This window comes from Megalobrama amblycephala, linkage group LG2 (genome assembly GCF_018812025.1).
Source record: "Megalobrama amblycephala isolate DHTTF-2021 linkage group LG2, ASM1881202v1, whole genome shotgun sequence".
Lineage (NCBI taxonomy): Eukaryota > Metazoa > Chordata > Actinopteri > Cypriniformes > Xenocyprididae > Megalobrama > Megalobrama amblycephala.
Genome location: NC_063045.1, coordinates 52,579,576 through 52,600,669, shown reverse-complemented (window position 1 = coordinate 52,600,669; position 21,094 = coordinate 52,579,576). Strand labels below are relative to the sequence as shown.

Here is a 21,094-nt window from a genome sequence, read left to right as displayed (position 1 = left end):
TCGTAATTTAATTACTTTATTCTCAACATTTTATCTCGACTTTTTTTTCTAAATTTAACGAGTTTTTTCTCTAAATTTAACAACTTTAATCTCGAGATGGTTTTATTTTTTTATTATTGCAAAAGTGTTTTTTTTTTTTTTTTTTTTACAGAAAAAAGGATTTAAAATGCAAAATCATTGTTTTTTTTTCCAAAAAACACTGTATCCCACAATTTAATAATATTTAATAGTCAACATACTCTAACACAAAACTGAAAAATACTGTTTTATCACCTAATTCAATATTCATATTCACATACATTTATAAATAGTCTGCAGTGTACATACTCTGTAGTACGTACAAGACAGTAGTACGTTAAAATTCCATCCCGAACATACCACCCCTTTTCCGCTCTTTCTCCTTCCAAACTGACCAATCAAATTCCAGGCGCTCTGACAGCTGACCAATCAGAGAAGGTTTTGCGTTCTGCTGCGAGCTTTATATTTCCGGGGCTGCTTTAGGAATGTAAACTATTCAACATGGAGACAGTTGATAAGCTAGAGGCGATGGTAAGCTGTTTTTTCAGCCAAACGTTTCCATCAAATGTTTTCCATTGTAAACTGACCGTATGCGTCTAACTGTTAATAATACTGGTGCCTTTGCATTAGAAAACGTAATATAGAGAAAACATGAAAAATTACATGTTCTGTATATTCCTCTGACTTTCCCTCAGGTTGGAGGGGAGAAAATTACGAAAAACATGTAGCTGGATGGCTAACTGGTGCCACTGCTAATGTTATTATTTACTCATATTTACAGCCATATCAGTCTTCATATCATTAAATTACTGTAATGCGCATATTTTGAAGCGAAACCATGGCATTCAGCCTGAAAATGTTTATTTGGTTCGACGGTGAGGGGAGTGCGGGAGCGGGAGGGCCTGTGCGTCTGTCCGCGAAACTGCGCGCTGCAGCCCGAACTTACTCCTCCTATACATTATTCAATACGCATACGGTTATTATGTATGTATAAACAGTTCGGGTTTATATACACCAAGTTAATGTCGCAGTTGTTATTACTGATAAAATGTTTATAAAATGTGTCTATTTCTTCTGAAAGACGCACAGATCTTTGTAAAAGTTTAGTCTGTGAGGATTCTGACAATTTGCATGCCTGCAAAATCGTATAAAAGGCATTTTTGCTATTCATGATTTTAGTAAAACTTTAAAACTGCATTAATATTAAATTTGAGTGAGTTTAAATATGAGGAAGAGGAGGCGATAGGGGGCGCAGTATTAGCTTGCCAGAAATTGTAAACACTCACTTTTAAAATGATTGCCCATATTATGCAACGTCTACATATCTGTATCTCACCAGTAATGTTTATATGAAAACTGTGTTCTTCTTCCCAGGCTTTTAAATGACATTATTTACATGATTGGATATTTCAGCATGCAAAAGGACCACCCTGAATGCGAACTGTCTGTCCAGTGCCCCTTTTATATTGTACTACTGATAACCCAGTTATTAAAGCAGTGCAATGTTAAAAGGGCATTGGCCAGGGATTTTTCTCAAAGGTAGGGTCAACAGCATGGCCAGCCACATCAATTGCTGTTAACAGGTGCTCTGACTTCATTGCACTACTGTATTGGACAGCTAGCAGTGCAATAGTATTGTCAAAGCGTCTGAGAGCAGCTTTGCACAATGTTTGAAACTTTTCAAAGACGTGCACCATCTCAGTTGGCATATTGTTGTTTGTTTTCTGTTTTACAGGTCATAATGTCTAATACTAATTCTTGGGACCCTATCAGTATTGCCTCTGCTGTCCACTGTGTTCAGAGTAGTGCAATATTGCTAATAGGGTTTCAAGTTTTAGATCATACCCTCGTTCAGATGGGCCAATAAATGCTAAACAACAATCAACTCCTGACCATAATCTTCTGAATGCTTACTGAATGATGGTGTTTAGATCTGTGTCCTTGTAGTTCCAGAAAGCAGAAGCTGATATAGAATATGTGGAAAAGCGGCTGAAATTTGACTTCATGGCAAATGCGCGTGAAGCGGGCTCGTTTGAGGTAATTTTGTATTCGTTTATTCATTTTAAATAGTGACCGAGTCTGTCTTTCTAAGTTTGTGGTTGTGGATTTCAGGGAAACCCTGTTCAGTTGCTGGAGAACCTGACGGCGATCAAAGCGCGCCATGCGGCCCTGTGCGCTCAGGTGGAGGAGATCGCAGCGGAACAGAAACGATCCATGGACTCCATACGAGCTCACTTGGATACGACAGTACAGCTGGTTGAACAGCTGCAGAACACGGCAGATGTGCAGGTATTCATTCATCAACAAGAGCCCAAGTCTAACAAAATCGAAAGGTCATTGTCAATTTTACTACACTAGAGGCCATACACAATGATTTTACCATGGTTAAGGAAGTGTTTTTTGAAAAAATAAAGTAGTTTCATTAGGTTTGTGGTTCGGACTGTTTGTGTGCTAATGGGAATTCTGGTATTCAAGGTTCCGCCACTGACAGAAGAAGAACAAGAAGCAAGAGATGCTCTCTGCTCAGCCGTTGCCACTTTAAATGTAGAGGTTAGACACTTAAACACTTTTTACCATACTTCCAGAACTACACTACCGTTCAAAAATTTGGGGTTGCAAGATTTTTTTATTATAATTTTTTTTTTAATGTTTTTGAAAGGAGTCTCTTATGTTCAGAATTCTTTGGTGAATAGAAAGTTCAAAGGAACAGCATTTATTTGAAATGCAAAATTTTCTAACTTTTTTTGTAAGTGTCTGTCACTTTTGTTCAATTTAATGTGTCCTTTCTGATCAACAGTATAAATTTCTAGCTTTTGAACAGTAGTGTATGTATGTACAAGGCTTGACATTAACGTTTTTGCTCACCAGCCACTATGGCTAGTGGTTTTCCAAAGTTACTAGCCATTGGCCACAATTTTAACATTGATACCATGGGAAAAAACTGCCATACAGAGATTTTTTTTTTTTTTTTTTTTTTTTTTTTATGTCATAATTTTAATCTGCTGGCACTTTTAAGACCTGACCATTATACTGTTACATGTGCGTTAAAGGTGCCCTAGATTCAAAAACTGAATTTACCTCGGCATAGTTAAATAACAAGAGTTCAGTACATGGAAAAGACATACAGTGAGTCTCAAACTCCATTGTTTCCTCCTTCTTATATAAATCTCATTTGTTTAAAAGACCTCCGAAGAACAGGCGAATCTCTACATAACACTGACTGTTACGTAACAGTCGGGGTGTACGCCCCCAATATTTGCTTATGCCAGCCCATGTTCCCAACATTATGAAAGGCATTAGACAAGGGCAGAACGTCTGGATGTGCACAGCTGAATCAACAGACTAGGTAAGCAAGCAAGGACGATAGCAAAAAATGGCAGATGGAGCAATAATAACTGACATGATTCATGATAACATGATATTTTTAGTGATATTTGTAAATTGTCTTTCTAAATGTTTTGTTAGCATGTTGCTAATGTACTGTTAAATGTGGTTAAAGTTACCATCGTTTCTTACTGTATTCACGGAGACAAGAGCCGTCGCTATTTTCATTTTTAAACACTTGCAGTCTTTATAATGCATAAACACAACTTCATTCTTTATAAATCTCTCCAACAGTGTAGCATTAGCCGTTAGCCACGGAGCATAGCCTCAAACTCATTCAGAATCAATGTAAACATCAAAATAAACACTGTACTTATGCGATTAGACATGCTGCATGACGAACACTTTGTAAAGATCCATTTTGAGGGTTATATTAGCTGTTTGAACTTTTTTTATGTTGTTTAAGGCAAGCGCGAGCTCTTGAGGCGTGGAGCACCAGATTTAAAGGGCCACACACCCTGAATCGGCTCATTTCTAATTATGCCCCAAAATAGGCAGTTAAAAAAATGAATAAAAAAAAATCTATGGGGTATTTTGAGCTGAAACTTCACAGACACATTCAGGGGAAACCTTAGACTTATATTACATCTTTTAAAAAAAGTTCTAGGGCACCTTTAAAACATAAAAGTTCCTCTATAAAATGTCTATATTTTGACTTTTTTTGTGTGTGTGTGTGTGTGTATTTGACTGTTTAAGTGCTATAAGCAGTGAAAAACAACTCAAATTAATGTGAGACATATTTTTGACAACATTGCTCTTAGTTTATTATTTCAGATGCCTTTTTAAAAGACTACAATTGAAAAATGTATATTTAGGTTATATATAAATTAAAATTTAACCCCCCAAGTGTCTAGTAGGAGTGACTGCGTTACACGCCACTGCTGAAATTCACACGCGATTGGTGGGTGTTAATGTCAAGCCCTATATTTACCTATTAAAATGTAAATATTTTTGAGCTTATGAAGTGAAAGCTACTTTTTGGCTATTTGTGAATGCTTTTTTGTTTCTTTAGGCCGTGCCGACATCAGAACCTCAAACTCAAGCACAGTCTGAATGTAAGGACAGAAGAAATCCATAATTACATCAACATAAAGCAGCTGTAACTTTTTCTCAATGTCCAAGGTGAACAGCATCTTTATCAATCTCAGTCATTCTAATATATAGTTGTTTTGTATGTCTTGCAGCAAAGAACACGCATGAAGAGGTGTCTGAGGGGACATTTGAGACTGTCCCGCGGAGTGTACGTGGTAACTTGAAGCTGAATGACCTCAACATGCTCTATAAGCAGTTATCCGAGTACTTCTCAGATAAGAACAGGTTTGTCTAGTCATTTGTGCAAATGCACCTTTAACACTGAGCCTTAACATAATTAATAATGTAGTGTAAATTAAGGCAACCGCATGATTTGGCATATACAGAGAAAAGGGGGCAGTCAAGGGAAGTTGTGGCCTAATGGTTAGAGAGTTGGACTGAGGTCCAACTTACCCACAACTGAGGTCCCCTTGAGCACGGTGTTCACTACTGTATGTTTACTTTGATGGGTGAAATGCAGAGCACAAGTTCAGAGTGTGGGACACCATACTTGGCCACACGTCATGTCACTTTTTCAATTTTTTACTTAAAAGGTGTTTTCTAATGCATTTGATCTAACTATTTTCAGGGGGCCAATAAGCACTCAGAGGATGAAGAAGTTGAACATGAAAGTCAGTGATTCTGCAATGAAGACCTTACAGCACCTTAAACTCGTTGAGCTGGATAAGAAAGGACTTGTGTCATTGCTGGCAAGAAACTGAGAAACAAAATAGATGCAACCCCATCAAAATGTGTAAAGCCTCCAATAACTTCCACATGTGTTATAGTAAAACCCCTCTACGTACACTTGGATTGGTTTAACAGTTTAGAACAGTAATGATGGAGTACATTTCAGAAACATTTGTCCATAAAGTTCAGTATATCCATTAATTGGGATTGCATACAAAAGAAACTAACTTTTATCAGTCTTTTTAAGGAATAAACTTAATTCTGGCTGTTATTTTTTTTTTTTGTCCCATTCCTTCTGCATAATGTTATGCTGCTGTATTAAATTATATCATGACCTGTTGAGGAATCAATAGATTTGTACAAGAAAGAAACTGTACAGCATAAGAGTTTATATTTTTTGTAAAGTTAAACAGGTGTTTATGTGACTTCAGATAGACAAGATCTCAGTAAAGCAAAGGAGACTGTATTTGAATGTAAGATTCAGTATATTCTTCTTTTTTTTTTTTTTGTATGCAATAAAATGTCTTTTTTATATGCATGTGTCCTTTTATTTAGATGCTTTACTAAACGTAACAACAAATGGCAATACATTTTCTGTAGCAACAATACCAAAACCTCAAATGGAACATACAAATCATTAAAAAACAATCTTGAACAACATTCATCTGTTAGTCAATTGTAACATCCACATTCAAACTGTAGATGTGCATATGTTAAGAACAAGTTTGAAAGCTAAGTTTTTTTTTATGTTATTATTATTTGGAAATAATTTTTTCATTTAACTGTAAATTCAACATAAAGGAACACAAACCACATGACTTAAGCATCTAAAATGGAAATGATTCAAATGCAAGAGACCTTGAGGATATCCGAGAGATTGGCTCCTCTTTAACAGTGCTGTTTGACTAACTGGGGAGGCGTCTGCTCAAGAACTCTGATGATAAAAAATAAAACAATGACATTACAAAAATGAATTTGAGCATTTTCAGTCAGGAAAGTTAGGTCATTTTAATTAGTAATTTACTTGTAAAACATTACATTTCTAAGACTTAAGTGTTTAAAAGTCAATGGTATCAATATTTCTAAGTAGTAAGATTTACACTAGCACTGTATTCCACTGTAGGTCAAATGCATTTTATTTTAGGATTCTTGTGCACCTGTTAAGATGGTTCTCCTGATTAGCAGCCTCAGTCTTCTCTCCCAGCCCATTTATGTCTTCTACAGAGAGAGTCAACAGGACTTTACCAGTTAAACACTACATTGGGTGTTTGAGTTACTGAACCTTTAAAGGCGCAGTGTGTAATATTAACAGCGAGCGGTTGAAATGGTTACAGTTTGTTGTTTCCCACTCCCCCTCCTCAGACTCGACACTCACACGGGTTGCTAGATTAACAATGGAAGGCAGCGAGCCTTACGCTCTAAGTCAAGGGTGTCCAAACTCGGTCCTGAAGGGCTGCTGTCCTGCAAAGTTTAGCTCCAACTTGCCTCAACACACCTGACTGGAAGTTTCTAGTATGCCTAGTAGTGGGGTTGGAGCTAAACTCTGGAGGATGGTGGCCCTCCAGGAGCAGGATTGAGATTAAGTTGATGAGTTGATCCCAGCCGAGGAATAAGAGGAATAAGGGTCTTGTCTAGCGCAACGATTGGTCATTTTCTAAAAAAAAAAAAAAAAACATTTTCTCCTTCAACTTTAAAATCGTCCGACAGCGTTGTTATACCTTTTTTTGTAAAGGGCGTTTGACTTATTCTTTGCACGTTCGCTTTGTATACACTGGATCAGTACTTTCGGCAACATTGCGCGTGACCTTTCCAACGTGATTATGTAATGCTTGGCGCATTGCATAGCAGTGCAAGACGTGCATTTTGGTTAAAAAGTATATATATTTTTATTTATTTATTTAGAAAATGACCGATCGTTTTGCTATTCCTTGTCTGGGATCATGTATAGCCCTTTGAAGCTGCATTGAAACTGTAATTTTGAAACCTTCAACCCGGTGAAGTCCACTATATGGAGAAAAATCCTGGAATGTTTTCCAAAAAAGACCCCATAACTTCTATCCACTCACCTGCAGTCTCTATGTAGACTCCTTCTGGACAGCCCTCTCTCACATCCCCCTCTCCTTTTATTTCAGACTGAGACACCCTAGACCAAGTGCAGATTAATGATTTTTATAATTTAAGAGTGAAATTCTTCTAAAAAGTCAGACAGTTTTAGAAAGTCTGTTTGCACTGAAAAACACAGACTTTAAACACTCACTGTGACCCTGGGCCTGTGGTGGTTCTCTGTACTGTGGCTTCTTCTAAAAGCATTCTTTGCAGCTCCTCATCAAGGGTGGAGCTTGCCCTGCAAGATTTCAAAGTTGAAGCATCTTTTTTTTTTTTTTAGGGGAGGAAAAATTGAATTTGTGATTTGTCTGCAATTTATCCTTGCACATTTTGTTTTTAAATTATGTGCTTGTAATCTTTTATCAAAAACTAATGATTTTTTCTTGTATGAGAAGCTGTTTTACTAATACATCACAGTAGGGAAGAAAAACTGGTTGCAATTTCCAGTTCTTGCTGACTTTTCATGCTGACAATTTTCGGTTCATTTACAAGTGTAAATGAAATGTGCATACCTAAGTGGATAGCCAGCCAAGTGATAAAGACACATGAAGTCACTAAGTGTAAATAGACACATAATTTTTGAGGGCAATTTTAATGTTAAATATAGATGCTTTTCTCTAACCGAACAGCCCTAGAATCATTATGCAGGTCCTTTTTCTTTTTTATCATCACTGTGTCAGAAAGTTAACAACCAATAATGAAATACCCCTTACTAAGGCAAAGTATTGGGTTTTACCTTTCAGTATCATCAAGGCTGTGACTCTTATCACTTTTTTGAGAGTTTGAATTACTATCCATATTAGCAGAGTTGAGATCTGGATGCTGGTCTGAAAATACAAACGCACATACTTTAATTCATTTTAAAAATGAAAATAACACAGTTCTACTGTAGATCTGTCTCACCATGTATCTGACACAGGTTTTCATCCTTACACCCTTCCTTCCTCTTTGAGATTTCTTCATCGTCAAACACTTTTTCATCAGAGGGCTCTTGCTCACATTGATGTTCAGAATCTGACGGGTCGTCACCTACTTCCTTTCCTTCCTCATCCACATCATTATTCTCTACGGGAATCACAAACAGTTTTGATTCTCACACCATGGCAATTGTTAAAATCAATAATACTTTAACAATACGTCTCATAATGAATTTTTAGAACACTTTAGCAATGAATTCTAAATGCACACTTTCAATAGGATGCTCCATCCCTTCACTGGTCTCAGTGGTCTGTCTGGCTCCAGAGCTGGCAGTGGTAAACTCTGCATTACTGCTGGAGGGAGAGTCTGTTTCCTCCTTAGACATTTCTCTTTTCGCTGGAGACTGCAGGACGCTAGACACAGAGGCATTGGTCTGACAAGAGATGCAGAATATCAATATAAATCTGATAGCTGTGAATATATTGATGTAAATATAAGATAATGGTACATTTACTTTTGTCAGATGAAAGCTTCTACAACAACAAAATAACAATAAGCATTTGTATCTATAACAAAACTTTTGAGTGAATTCAAGCTGCCAAAACACATAGAAAACATCGATATTGAAGATCTTTGATGGATAGTGTGCCATCATATTATCCCAGTAGTCAACATGACATTTAAAAAGCACATATTAGAAATTAGAGATGCACTCATTACTGATCATTTTTAATATTTTAAAGCCAAAAACTGAAATATATGTCATTTAGTTATCATTCTACATTTAGTGATCTTAAATCTGTAATAATATTTATAATACATAATTGTTAATAAAAAATAATGAATTAAATTATACACGCCTATACCCAACATTCTCTTATACAGTAAAATTACACAAATCTAACAACGATTACAGAAACAAAATGCATGTTTGTCCTGGGCAGTATATAGGCTCTGAGTAGACATTTTATTTATGTTTAACATTAGTCAGGCCAACTAGTATTAATCATCTGGAATGTTAATTTAAGTAAATTATCAGTTATCAATATATCAGTCTATTTTACTTATCAGATTGATACAGATAATATTATAAAAACACATTTATCGTCTGATACCCATATGGCTGTTGATATATATCATATATGTATAATTCCAATCTAATGATTCATTGACTAACAGTGCTGCTGTCTCCTGCACTGGCTGTGGCGTAACTCTCTGTGCAGACAGTGTGGGATGGAGCACTGCCCCATGGTGATGTGTCCAACAGGCTCTGGAGGTGAGGGAGGGGCTCAGTGCCAACCTGCACATCTTGAAGGGTCCTACGGCCTGTAATTAAATGGTGTGCACAATTACATAAAACTGACTATGAATTTTGATTAATCCTAAAAGTGAAGCCTAAGTAGATGCTTATATTTTTTGGATTCACTTCATACCTTTTGGGCTGCGTGGGGTGCTGTTACAGGGTGGATGTCCTCTGATGTGAGGGATAGGCGGGGCTTCAGCTGACCCCACCCACTTTTGGTGCTGGGCTGGTGAATAGGATATGCTGGAGAGGTCTGCAATCTCAGCGAGGTCTGGCAAACAACTGATCGGAAAAAAAAATCACCAAAGTACAGAGCACAGGGTCAGCCAAAGGAAGTCACCATTGTTATTTTTATCGACAAACACTATACAGACAAAATATAGTTTTGGGTTGGTAAGATTTTTTAGGTTGCATTCATTTGATCAACAAACAGTAAAAACAGTAAATTGTGAAATTTTATGACTATTTAAAATAACTGTTTTCTATTTTAAGATATCTAAAATGTAATTTGCATGAAAAGCTTTATTTCTTGTACCTGATGTTAGGAATGTACCTGTGCACAGGAGTAATGGATTCAGACTCCTTTGAGTCCTCTTGAGCAAGCTGGTATTCTGGATAATAATAAGAATGATATGATGGTTAGAAAAAAGGACAGATTTTACCCACCAATCTGGTAATAAAATGTTTGCAGGGTGTTTCATCTGTATACCACTCAGACTGTTTTCTACATCTTGTTTTTCCTCTGCCGGAGATGTGCTGGGTCGACACACCTCCACTGTGACGTCCAACTCATCCTCTGAGCTCAGTGACTGAGAAATAAAGGGTTTATGAATTATATGTACTTTATTTATCAAGGCATATGCCTTTTCTGATTTTAGTTTGTAATATGTTTGTAACTTGTGCAAATGTCCACTTTCACCTGAGAATGCTCTACACCAGATGATGTACTTTTGGACAGGTGGTGTTTGGGTGTGTAGAACACGCTAGATGGCTCAAAAGGTGTCTGTGTATAATCTGAACTATTTGAGCTTCCTTCATCCTTTGGACACAACAGACATAGTACATATTCAACATTTTACACATGTAGAAATTCAAGTTTTCAGTCATAATTCACTTTGATATTAAACTCTCCTAGCTCTTATTAAACAGGTTTAAACTATTACACAAAAAACAGTTCTTGTTACATGTACCTTTAAGACTTCTACATGTAAAAAAACTGTCACGATAACCTTTTTGCAAGTGAAATATGTAACCTGGTAAAGCTGATGAATCTTGAATGTAAATGTGGGTGGTTGGGTTTTAATGGGGGGAAACATTAATGAACTGGTAAAAAAACAAATATAAATAAAGGTCATAGTTTATCACCTCAGTTTGGCTTGTAGCCTCCAGCACTCCATTGGTCACGTCATAAGTGTGATTGATAGTGTGGTATTTTGTGCTCTCCTCACTATCACTCTGAATACCTGGCAGTAAACAGAATTTTAAAATAATTTATATATATATATATATATATATATATATATATACACACAGAATTTAACCTAATTAAAACAATGAATGAAATATCTTAACAGCAATTTCAGGAATAGTCTATTACCAGCAAAACTCTTGAACAGTTGCTCCAGATCAGTGCTTTCCTGGGTCTCAGATTCCCCGTAGCTGTTCACACTGCATCTGCTGTTGTGACTCTGCCAGTCCTGTAGGTGGAGCTGTTGCTCCTCTACATCCTCACTGTCACTGCTGCCTACAGCACCCAGTAATGTCCCTAAACGCCCACGAGCCATTAGGGCCACCATATCACTGACCTCAGCTGTACCAACAAACAGGACAGGTCACATATCTTTTAAACAGTTTTAAACTAGATAAACTGCACATGAAGATAATGAGTGGTGTGGCTGTTGTCTCTCACTGGTCCATGTGGGTTTTGTTTGGAAAGGTTCTGCAAGAGATCGGTGTGTGCTGTCTTTCTGGGTCTTCGAAAACTTCGAAAGCACATTTAACCTGAAAGAGATGTATTTGCTTTTTTTTTTTTTTTTTTTTTGTCATGTTCTTGCTTATTTGCTCATATATCTTTCCTGTTGCTGCCAAAACTTGCCATCCTATCTATCATACTCCTTTTTTGTATATGATTTGTATTCTGCTACTTGTACTTGTCTTTTTCTGCTAATGGACTTCTGCTGTTGTACCTCTCATACTTCTGACGTCCTGTCTGCTGCTGTCCACTCTTTGTTGCTTCAGCTCTCTTCAAGTCACTTTTCTCCTCCTGTAAGTAAAGTTTTTCCTCATATTATTTTCTATATGCTACATAAATCATCAAGCTACACTGATTGCTATTTCTTTTTTGTTTGTATCTGATCTTTGCTAGTGGTATTTTTCACTAATTTAGTATGTAACTCCCAGCTAGTTGATTATACAAGACTGGTGATAATCTGAAGGTGAAGTATAGTGTGTGTGTGTGTGTGTGTGTGTGTGTACACTACCGTTCAAAAGTTTGAGGTCAGTAAGATTTTTTTTTTTAAGATTAGTACACATTTAAATTGATCAAACATAACAGTAAAGACTTTTACATTATTACCAGTAATTTCTATTTCAAATCAATGCTGTTATTTTGAACTTTCTATTCATCAAAGAATCCTGAAAAAAAGGATTTCCACAAAAAATGTAAGCAGCACAATTGTTTGATAATAATAAATGTTTCCTGAGCACCAAATCGGCATATTAGAATGATTTCTGAAGGATCATGTGACACTTAAGACTGGGGTAATGATGCTGAAAATTCAGCTTTGACATTTTAAAATATATTACAATTTAAAATAATTATTTTTAAATTGTAATATTTCATACAATATTACTGTTTTTTTAAATCCAATAAATGCAGCTTTAGTGACCGTTTTTAAAAGAGACTTCTTTTAAAAACATTAAAGAAATCTAACCGACCCCAAACTTTTTAACAATTTATATTATATTTTTATATATTTTTATCATTGAAAAAAATACACTTCACCTTTAACGCCCTGACATTTGAGGTTGTGTGCACATACCTGTACACTACTAGAATAGGATGTGCTCTCAAAGCTCTCATCTTGAGCTGAGCTGTATTGACTGACTTCCTCATCTGTATTAATGGTCCACTTGGGTATATAATTTTTGGATGGTGGCCCCAAAGCCTTTCCAATATCATCACTGCACACTTTTTCCATGTTTACCCTGTTCACCACTGCATCCACCTCATCGAAGCATGGGGCGCTTAATTGAGTCGCCTCCACATTATCCAGACTCTGCTCAGCTTGCTGTAGAAGAACCTGAGACACTTTAAGGTTGAGAACAATGGAGCCAGTATGCTTTGAGATGGAGCGACTCATTTCCAGATCCTTGTCTGTATCAATATAGTTAGAACAAGATGGTTCAGAGGGTGGAGCATGACAGGTAATAGGCCATTCATGCAAAGGAGTGATGTCACGATGCAAGATATCCCAGTGGAGGTCATCAGTGTCTGTGGTGGACTTTTCTTCTTCTGTATAGATTCTTTCTAGTTCATGTTCCTGGATCTCATTGTGCACTGCAGTCCTGCAGTTATACTGATATACTAAGAGGAAAGAATAGGACAATCAAACTATATTAATGTATTACATTACATTCATGTTCTAAGCAGACACTTTATTGCAAAAGTGATCATTTTCTAGGCTCTAAAAGTTTCCCTAATCATGGCTAGATGGAAATCTCACCAGCGTCGTCTTGCTTTCTCTCCTGATTAATGTCAGTGTTCCATCCAGGGATGCACTGAAGAGCCGACCAAGAGTTCCATCCGCTTCTCTTATTCTCGCTTCTTATCTCCTGCAGCAGATTAGATTGCACCATTTACTCTCATGGTATCATATATTACTCTCTACAACTGGAAAAAACCTCTCACAACATAACCTTAATAGTCTTTCTTCATAATTTCCTCGTGGCTCCCACTAATTAACTGGGATACTTTATAGGCACTATACAAAAAGCACTCCCCACAAGACACAAATGTAATGTTTTGTGTTGCTAAGTTAACAATGTGATACTCTAATAGCCATAACAATACATAACATGCATACGTATTTGTTAAAATACCAATAAATAAATAAATAAATAAATGGGCAATAAAAGACATTTTAGGTTCAGGAAGATTTATTTTTGAATAAAAAATTTTGGTAACACTTTACAATAAGGTTCATTAGTTAAACATTAGTTAATGTATTAACTAACATGAACTATCCATGAGCAATACATTTGTTATTGTATTTACTAATCTTCATTAACGTTGGTTAATGAAAATACAGTTGTTCATTGTTTATTCATGTTAGTTGCAAAGCATTCATAACTAATGTTAACAAGATTTTAATAATGTATGTAAATAATAATGTAAATGTTGAAATTAACATTAACAAAAAAATTCATAAATGCTGTAGAAGTTCATTATTAGTTCATATTAACTAATGTAGTTAACAAATTTTAACTAATGAACCTTATTGTAAAGTGTTACCAAATTATAACTTGTATTCATTTCAAATTAATGTTGTTCTTTAAAACTTTCTATTCATGATTTCCACAAACATATTAAGCAGCACAGCTGTTTTCAACATTGATAATAACAAGAAATGGTTCTTGAGCACCAAATCAGCATATTAGAATGATTTCTGAAGGATCATGTGACATTGAAGACTGGAGTAAAGGCTACTGAAAATTCAGCTTTGCCAAAATTGCCATCAAAGGAATAAATTACAGGAATAAAATATGTACAAATTGAAAACAGTTATGTTAAACTGTAATTATATTTCACAATATTAGTCTTTTTACTGTATTTTCTAATCAAATAAATGCAGCCTTTTTTGAGCATAAGAGAATTTCAAAAACTTTTAAAAAATCTAACCCACTCCAAACTTTTGAGTGGTAGCGTACATCTAGAAGAGAGCGCATGTTACATGTGCACTGATACAGATGATGAGATAAGGTGCTTTCGCACCTAATAGTTCCAGGAACTCAGTTATACTAACTAGCCACTAGAATAGTTCCCCAAGAACTAATCCCCCCTCCCCCCGGGCCATTTTCCTGGTTGCATTCGCACCGGCGCTAGGAATTCAGAAGCGGCAGACAGCGGCGTCTTTAAACGCTGAATTTACAAACTTTAAAAACCAGTGGATGGAGGATGCCGTGATCGGAGCTGTGTTTGTTGCATGTCATGGGTTTTGTGATAGCGGAGATGGAATGTAAACAACGACTGAATGAGCAAAAATTGGGGGCTTTTTAAAAATACCGGGTGCGGTATTCTGTCATACACTAGTTCCTGTGGTGCAAACACTGCAAAATCTGGGTACTTCCCCCAATAGTTCTAGGAATTATGAAAAGGTTCCTCCGGTGCGAAAGCCCCAATACAGTAACATACAAAACTCATGTACAAACTTTGATATAACAACGTAGATTGTAGCACAGATCGTGCAGGCTGTTGGTCCTGTGCTGGGCTCTGTGCTGGAGGCCCGTCTGCAGGAACTGGTAATAAGGCTCAGGCACGGCAGGGTGTGCTACCAGAGCCTGACCGGCCTCTACTGACCGTTTTATCCAGCGTTGGTCAGTGGGGCCCCATGGCACATCATCTGTACAAAGCAACACAACCACCTTACAAGTTACAAACTAGTAACACAAAACAATATCTATTAACATCAAAAATAACAGCTAGTTTACATTACATGTCCAGTACCTGTATAGATCTCCTGTATAAGGGCGCACACACTATAGAGATCAGCTTTTCCTGTACACGCTCTACTTCTAATCACTTCCGGAGCTGCCCAGTTGATCAAACTGAGAGGCACAGGAACAGGAGGCGGGGTGTAGGGGCATGTTCCCTCACTGTAATTGGAAAAGATGCTAAAAGGCATATCGAACGACTAAAGATTCAAATCACATTCTTTTTTATTTGGAATGATTTTAGAACTATATCTTTATCAATACCATAATAGTTATCATCCTTGATGTGAACGGGCCTTAAATGTCCATAATGAATTTCAACTATTTAATTTACACATTTCATACATTTAAATGATTCAAAATGTATAGAGTCTATATATTTTAATATACGCCTTTTGTGATAACGGTGTACCTGGGCACCATGAACCCAAGGCCGGTAACCTTGGCGACTCCAGGGTGTACTATGAGTACAGTGTGTGAAGAAAGGGCCCGGAGCACCAGAGATCGGCCGTGCAGGTACATTAACACCTCACACACCTGTAGCACCACTGATAACAGGTCAACCAGCTGTAATAGAGGAAACTCATCCCGCTGCAGAGCGTGGAAATAAACAAGGAATGTAGTTAAAACAAAACCACTTCTCAGTCTTTTATAAATTTGTGCTTTCTGAAATGCTGAATTATTACCCTTTGGTGCAGCAGACTGTAAAGGGACCCTACATTCACTCTCTCATAGACCAGCTTTGTACTGTCCAGGCCAGCGGACATACTCACAGCCATCAGCAGCAGCAGGTGTGGGTGAGACAACTGACTGCAGAGGACATCATAGAAATCATAGCTACTGCACAATTTTATTTAGATAACAAATAACAATGGAGGAAAATAAATAATATAGGTTTGGAATTACATGAGTAAATGATGATATTTGACATTTTTGGACATTTTGACTGAAGTTAAAGTCAACATAAAATCAAAATGGACCTTTCAACAAATCAAAATTTGTTGATAAATGTCCCTGGTTTAATTGTGCATGATTCTAATGAGGGCTATTATAGTTACCTAAAACTATAACTAAAACTATATATATATATATATATATATATATATATATATATAAAAAAACAAACATTTCTGTTACTTGAAATAAATGTCAACTGAAACAAAATTTAACTTATTTTATTTCAACTAGCTAGCCAAAGCAACATTTCTCATTTTTATTTAGTTTAAGTTAAGTAAAAAATTTAAAACAAAAACAGAAAATATAATAAACACTAATTCAAAAAATTAATTAAACTATAAAATTGTATGTGCTTCTAAAATTACTTTTTTTCTAATGAAAGGCTGTGTCGGCAGCAAAAATATTAACCAAAATAATATTAATCAATAATATCATAGGCCAACATGTTTCATCTAACCCTGATAAAATCTACATTATTTTCCACTCAGTTTTACTCAAAAATACTTAACATTACAGGAGAGAATGCATAAGGGAAGTATAAGGGAAAACCATTTACATAAAAAAATGCCTTACCAGCAATACTCCTGCTCAGAAATGAGTAGATCCAGAAGACCATCTTTTTCTTCACACTGTTGCAAAATCTTATCATGTAGCTCTTTAACAGTGACACGACATCCTTTCCAACTGTAACTGAGGCACGGTTAAACAAAACAAATGCTGATATATCCATTACATCTTTCCTCTGATGTGACTTCAACAGCATATTTAAAAATGATCATTCATTACAATGTCTTACTTGGTCATACGTATGAAAGATCCACACATAAACGAATTGAGGGACTCATCATTAGCTTGACCCAAGTCACTGTCACATATCAAGGACACAGAAGCAGCGTATCCCAGACTGAACCCAGGCTTCTCAAAGCATAACTGTAAAGATTAGAGAATACTTCAAAAAAAAAAAAAAAACTATATCCAAAAACAGCTCACTGGAATTAATAGCTGTCAAAGTTAAAGGACATTGTGCTTAGCAGCTTTACTATGCTATTGAGAAGAGAAATTGTAAAGGGATAGTTCACCCAAAAATTAAAATCTTTTATTCACTGTCATGTCTTTCCAAACCTGTATGACTTTCTTTCTTCTGCAGAACATAATTTAGGATATTTTGAATAACGTTGGTAACTAAAGAATTTCGGTTCCCATTGACTTACATTGTACTTGTCCATATAATGGAAGTGAATGGGAACAGGAACTTTTTGGTTATCAAGATTCTTCAAAATATCTTCTTTTGTTTTCCACAGAAGAAGAAAGTCATATAGGTTTGGAACGACATGAGTAAATGATGACTGAATTTTAATTTTTGGTTGAACCATCTTTTTAATTCTATAAATCCTTGTAATAGTAATCTAGAATTTAAGACAGTTTATTTATCGATATGAAATGGTTTATGAAAATTACCAAAAAATGTGTATTCGTGGTGTGTTCAGGGTTAACCTTCTCACAATACTTGCAAGAGGGAAAAAATTGTTCACACAAACCTTTCCATAGCCAAAACATTGCATCATCATCATATCACAGGCAGACATCTTATAACTTGTTTTGTTTTCATGACTGAGCTCATATCCCCTAAAAAGAAGGACACAAACAAAAAGATTCTGAACTGTTACTTTCATTTTTACTTTTGTACTAAGAACACTTGTATTGAGTTTCCATTTGATGTGCTGTGTCTTAAATCAACATCCTATGTGTTGTTACTTTCTCAATCTCAAGAATAAATGACACTATAACAAAGAAGACATTGAAAGTGTTCACTGATAAAGATAAATAGTAGGAAAGTACAGCAGATCTTACCAAGGAGACAAGCGCTTAAGCAGGGATGGAGAATTCAGGAGAGTCTTTGAGGAGGTAGGGGTGGAACACCCATCCCTAGACAGATGCGTCTGCAACAACCTCTGCATTTGAGACTCGCATCTCTTCAGAAAAGCAAGCATCTGTAGATGAGGAAGAGCAATTGGTCTAATGGCATCTTTACACTGCAGAAGCTGCATCTGAAGCAGCAAATATACCACAATAAGGTGCATTACACAGACCAATGATAAATGCATGTATATAAAAATTACAGTTGAAGAAATGTGATGTTTTAAATATAAGTAAATAGAAACATATGAAAATGTTGAAAATATGAAATTGTAAATACAAATATCTAAAAAAAATAAGAATATCATGAAGTACTCTGTCATGACAAAGACAAAGTTCAAGGCTGCACTGATGCTGCGTTTTATCTAAACAGAACCAAAGCAGCACAGACCTTTGGGCTGTTCTCCTGAGCACCTGCCTCGGCCCAGTCCTTCGGAGTCCGGCCCTGATCGTCATGTAGACGCAGGTCCCCACCAGCATCCAGCAGTGAACTCAGGAGCCAGGGATTGCAAGAGAAGACTGCAGCATGGATGGGGGTACTTCCATCATTACAGCGGCTGGTGAACATAAGCATTACACATGAGATAGTATGCTATTTTCATAATCAAACAATCTCCATGGATGATTATGGGAAGGTTTGGCCTTACTGATTTGGGTTTGCACCATACTGCAGAAGTTTCTCTGCTACACTGACAAAGCCGAGGAGAGACGCACAAAAGAGTGGTGTCTGTCCAAGGTGGTTCATGCTGTCAACTCTCACACCTGTGGAAGTTGTCATACAAAAAGCATTAATGAAACATGTACAAAGTAAAAATATTTTGAAATGCCCCTGAGGTGTATTTAAACCTTTTTTGAGGACTTTCTCCACTTTTGCTGCTTTTTTCTCAATTGTGTATCTGTGTAGGAGGGCTGGTAAACCTCCACTTTTCACAGTGCCCAAGAGCACCGGGCAGGGCATTGGCTGAACCCCTGACATGATGCTCATGTCCCATGGATCAAGTTATCAGAGGTTTCTTCTTCCTCACCTGTAAATCATAATATACTAAGTTGATAGTTAGTTTTAGCATAGAAACCTAATCAAACAAGAGGTTGACACATATTTGCTTAACATTGTTTACTGACTAATTACAGTTGCAGTCAGAAAGAAAAAAAAAAACATGTTAAACGAGAACAGTTAGTTCACACCTGCGAAGACATCTTACTGACTTATGTTATATTCAAACGAAGAGTTTAAGTGTCGACGTACATCTATGCTAGCAATTACAATTAGCCCAAGCTCATTTAATCTGAATATTAATATTTATCGCACTATAATTTACCCGTTCAGGTAGAGTTTAGTTGACTTTCGCTAATTAAAATGCCAAATAAAATGGAAATCAGTTTTGAAAGAAGTTCTTCGATATCCTGTATTTCATGTGCATCATTCGTTCATGATGATTCTGTGGACGTTTCACAGACTGTGATGACGCGTTTTAACGGTCATCAGCATAATAAATCCTTAAAAAAAAGTTTTTTATATTTTCTTTTTTTTAATGTAGGCACATGTATAACCCTATACTTTGTATTAAATTATCTTTGCTTCAAATTACACACACACACACACACAAAAAAAACGTTAACGCGGGACTGACGGTAAAACATCTTTCTCTCTTCTGACGGCCGTTATCAATCTCTCTCTATTTTTCCCACTTTTTGAAAGTTGTGAAAACACTATTATGAAGTTTGTCTTCTGATATTCAAGCAAATGGGAACACAAAAAATATATATTTAATGTAGTATTTCATTCACCGCTATCAGAAATACGAAAACGTTGCGAAACGGCGTAGGGATACTTCATGTTATATTTCTCTAATCGAATCAAAGTTTTAATAGTGATTTCATTATTTGTTTAGCGTGAAAATTAGTTGTGTCATAAACTTTAAAGTGAGAATCCAATTATAAAATGCTATAATAAAATGAACAACAAAAATGTTAGCAATCCAATCTATTTGTGTTTGATGCGCACTATTTCTCCTTCTGCTTTCTCCATCCGCGCAGATATGCAGCCAAACCGAGCCAAACGCTCCTCTCTAGTTTGTGTGAGAATTGTTATAATAGGTTTGTTTGTGACATTTGTCAAAACATTATTTAAATTATAAATTGTCTAACGATTGCTCATGTTCTGTAATTTTTAAGAAATGATCGACAATATTTGCAGTTTGCTTAATGTTATTAACGAATAATGCGTTATAACAACATATTACATTTAAGTATCAGTGTCGTTCCCGCCACAGTTGAGAGTAAATAAATGATTCTGTAAGTCATAATGATGAGAAACTTTTTCATAATAATGAGATTTTTTCCCCCTAATATTATAACACATTAACTCATAATTATCTGAACGTTTATCATATTTAGTTATATAAGGGAAAGTTCCTCATTGTTATGATATAGTAAGTCATTATTAGGAGAAATGTTCTCAATATAATGAGATACTAAATAATTATGAGATTATATAGTTATCTTTTTATTATGACTGTAGCACAAACGGGCTTCCATAGGTATGGCGAACGATCTTGGATCAAAAGATGCCTAAGGAGAATTCATTTTTTAAACCATTAAACTGTTTAAGAATAAATAGCGTAACAAGTTACCACCTTTTTTTTTTAACTTGATTCTAAAAAATAGTCAGTCTACGTTATTGATATATATGCTACTTTAGGAAATTAGGGTTAGGACTAATGTAAACAATTAAATTGTTTTAACCACACAACTCTCACATTTTCATATTCAAACACTGCAAAAATTGCCATATAAACAAAGAAACGCCCATTGTTCAAATGGTGTGTAAAGAAATGTCACAAGAGTCAAGACCTTTGTCTTTTTCTGCTACGCATAAATTCCCCATATGATAATATAAAGAAAAAATATTCTTATTGATAAATTAATATTTTTGTCAATATATTGTAATTAATTTCATTAATTTATTTATTTTATATGAATTTGTATTATTTTGAAAACTGCGGTAGGGACTTTTAT

General features: G+C 35.9%; 2 protein-coding genes across 7 annotated transcripts; one reads left to right on the top strand and one right to left on the bottom strand.

Annotated features, from left to right (window-relative positions):
- Positions 1-406: 406 nt before the first annotated feature.
- ska2 (spindle and kinetochore associated complex subunit 2) lies at positions 407-5,697 on the top strand. The gene is made up of 7 exons (XM_048180838.1): positions 407-549; positions 1,966-2,055; positions 2,131-2,307; positions 2,494-2,568; positions 4,415-4,457; positions 4,587-4,719; positions 5,063-5,697. Exons 1-7 carry the CDS (start codon positions 520-522, stop codon positions 5,193-5,195), a joined length of 681 nt encoding a protein of 226 aa, XP_048036795.1. The 5' UTR covers positions 407-519; the 3' UTR covers positions 5,196-5,697.
- LOC125262219 (inactive serine/threonine-protein kinase TEX14-like) lies at positions 5,689-19,885 on the bottom strand. Of its 6 annotated transcripts, none has more exons than XM_048180828.1 (30): positions 19,865-19,885; positions 18,923-19,101; positions 18,724-18,838; positions 18,468-18,633; positions 18,011-18,150; positions 17,698-17,785; positions 16,956-17,089; positions 16,733-16,849; positions 15,889-16,012; positions 15,615-15,793; positions 15,216-15,364; positions 14,921-15,111; positions 13,216-13,324; positions 12,532-13,076; positions 11,677-11,753; positions 11,400-11,491; positions 11,088-11,300; positions 10,856-10,953; positions 10,410-10,529; positions 10,200-10,299; positions 10,026-10,101; positions 9,621-9,772; positions 9,365-9,513; positions 8,458-8,620; positions 8,173-8,334; positions 8,006-8,096; positions 7,421-7,507; positions 7,230-7,312; positions 6,321-6,381; positions 5,689-6,097 (listed from the first exon to the last, which is right to left on the bottom strand). In XM_048180828.1, exons 2-30 carry the CDS (start codon positions 19,059-19,061, stop codon positions 6,052-6,054), a joined length of 3,966 nt encoding a protein of 1,321 aa, XP_048036785.1. In that variant the 5' UTR covers positions 19,062-19,101; positions 19,865-19,885; the 3' UTR covers positions 5,689-6,051. The 6 variants fall into 6 exon arrangements, with proteins under 6 accessions (XP_048036785.1, XP_048036784.1, XP_048036783.1 ...); XM_048180827.1 differs by lacking the exon at positions 19,865-19,885 and adding an exon at positions 19,708-19,839; XM_048180826.1 differs by lacking the exon at positions 19,865-19,885 and adding an exon at positions 19,396-19,662.
- Between the last annotated feature and the right edge of the window lie 1,209 nt (positions 19,886-21,094).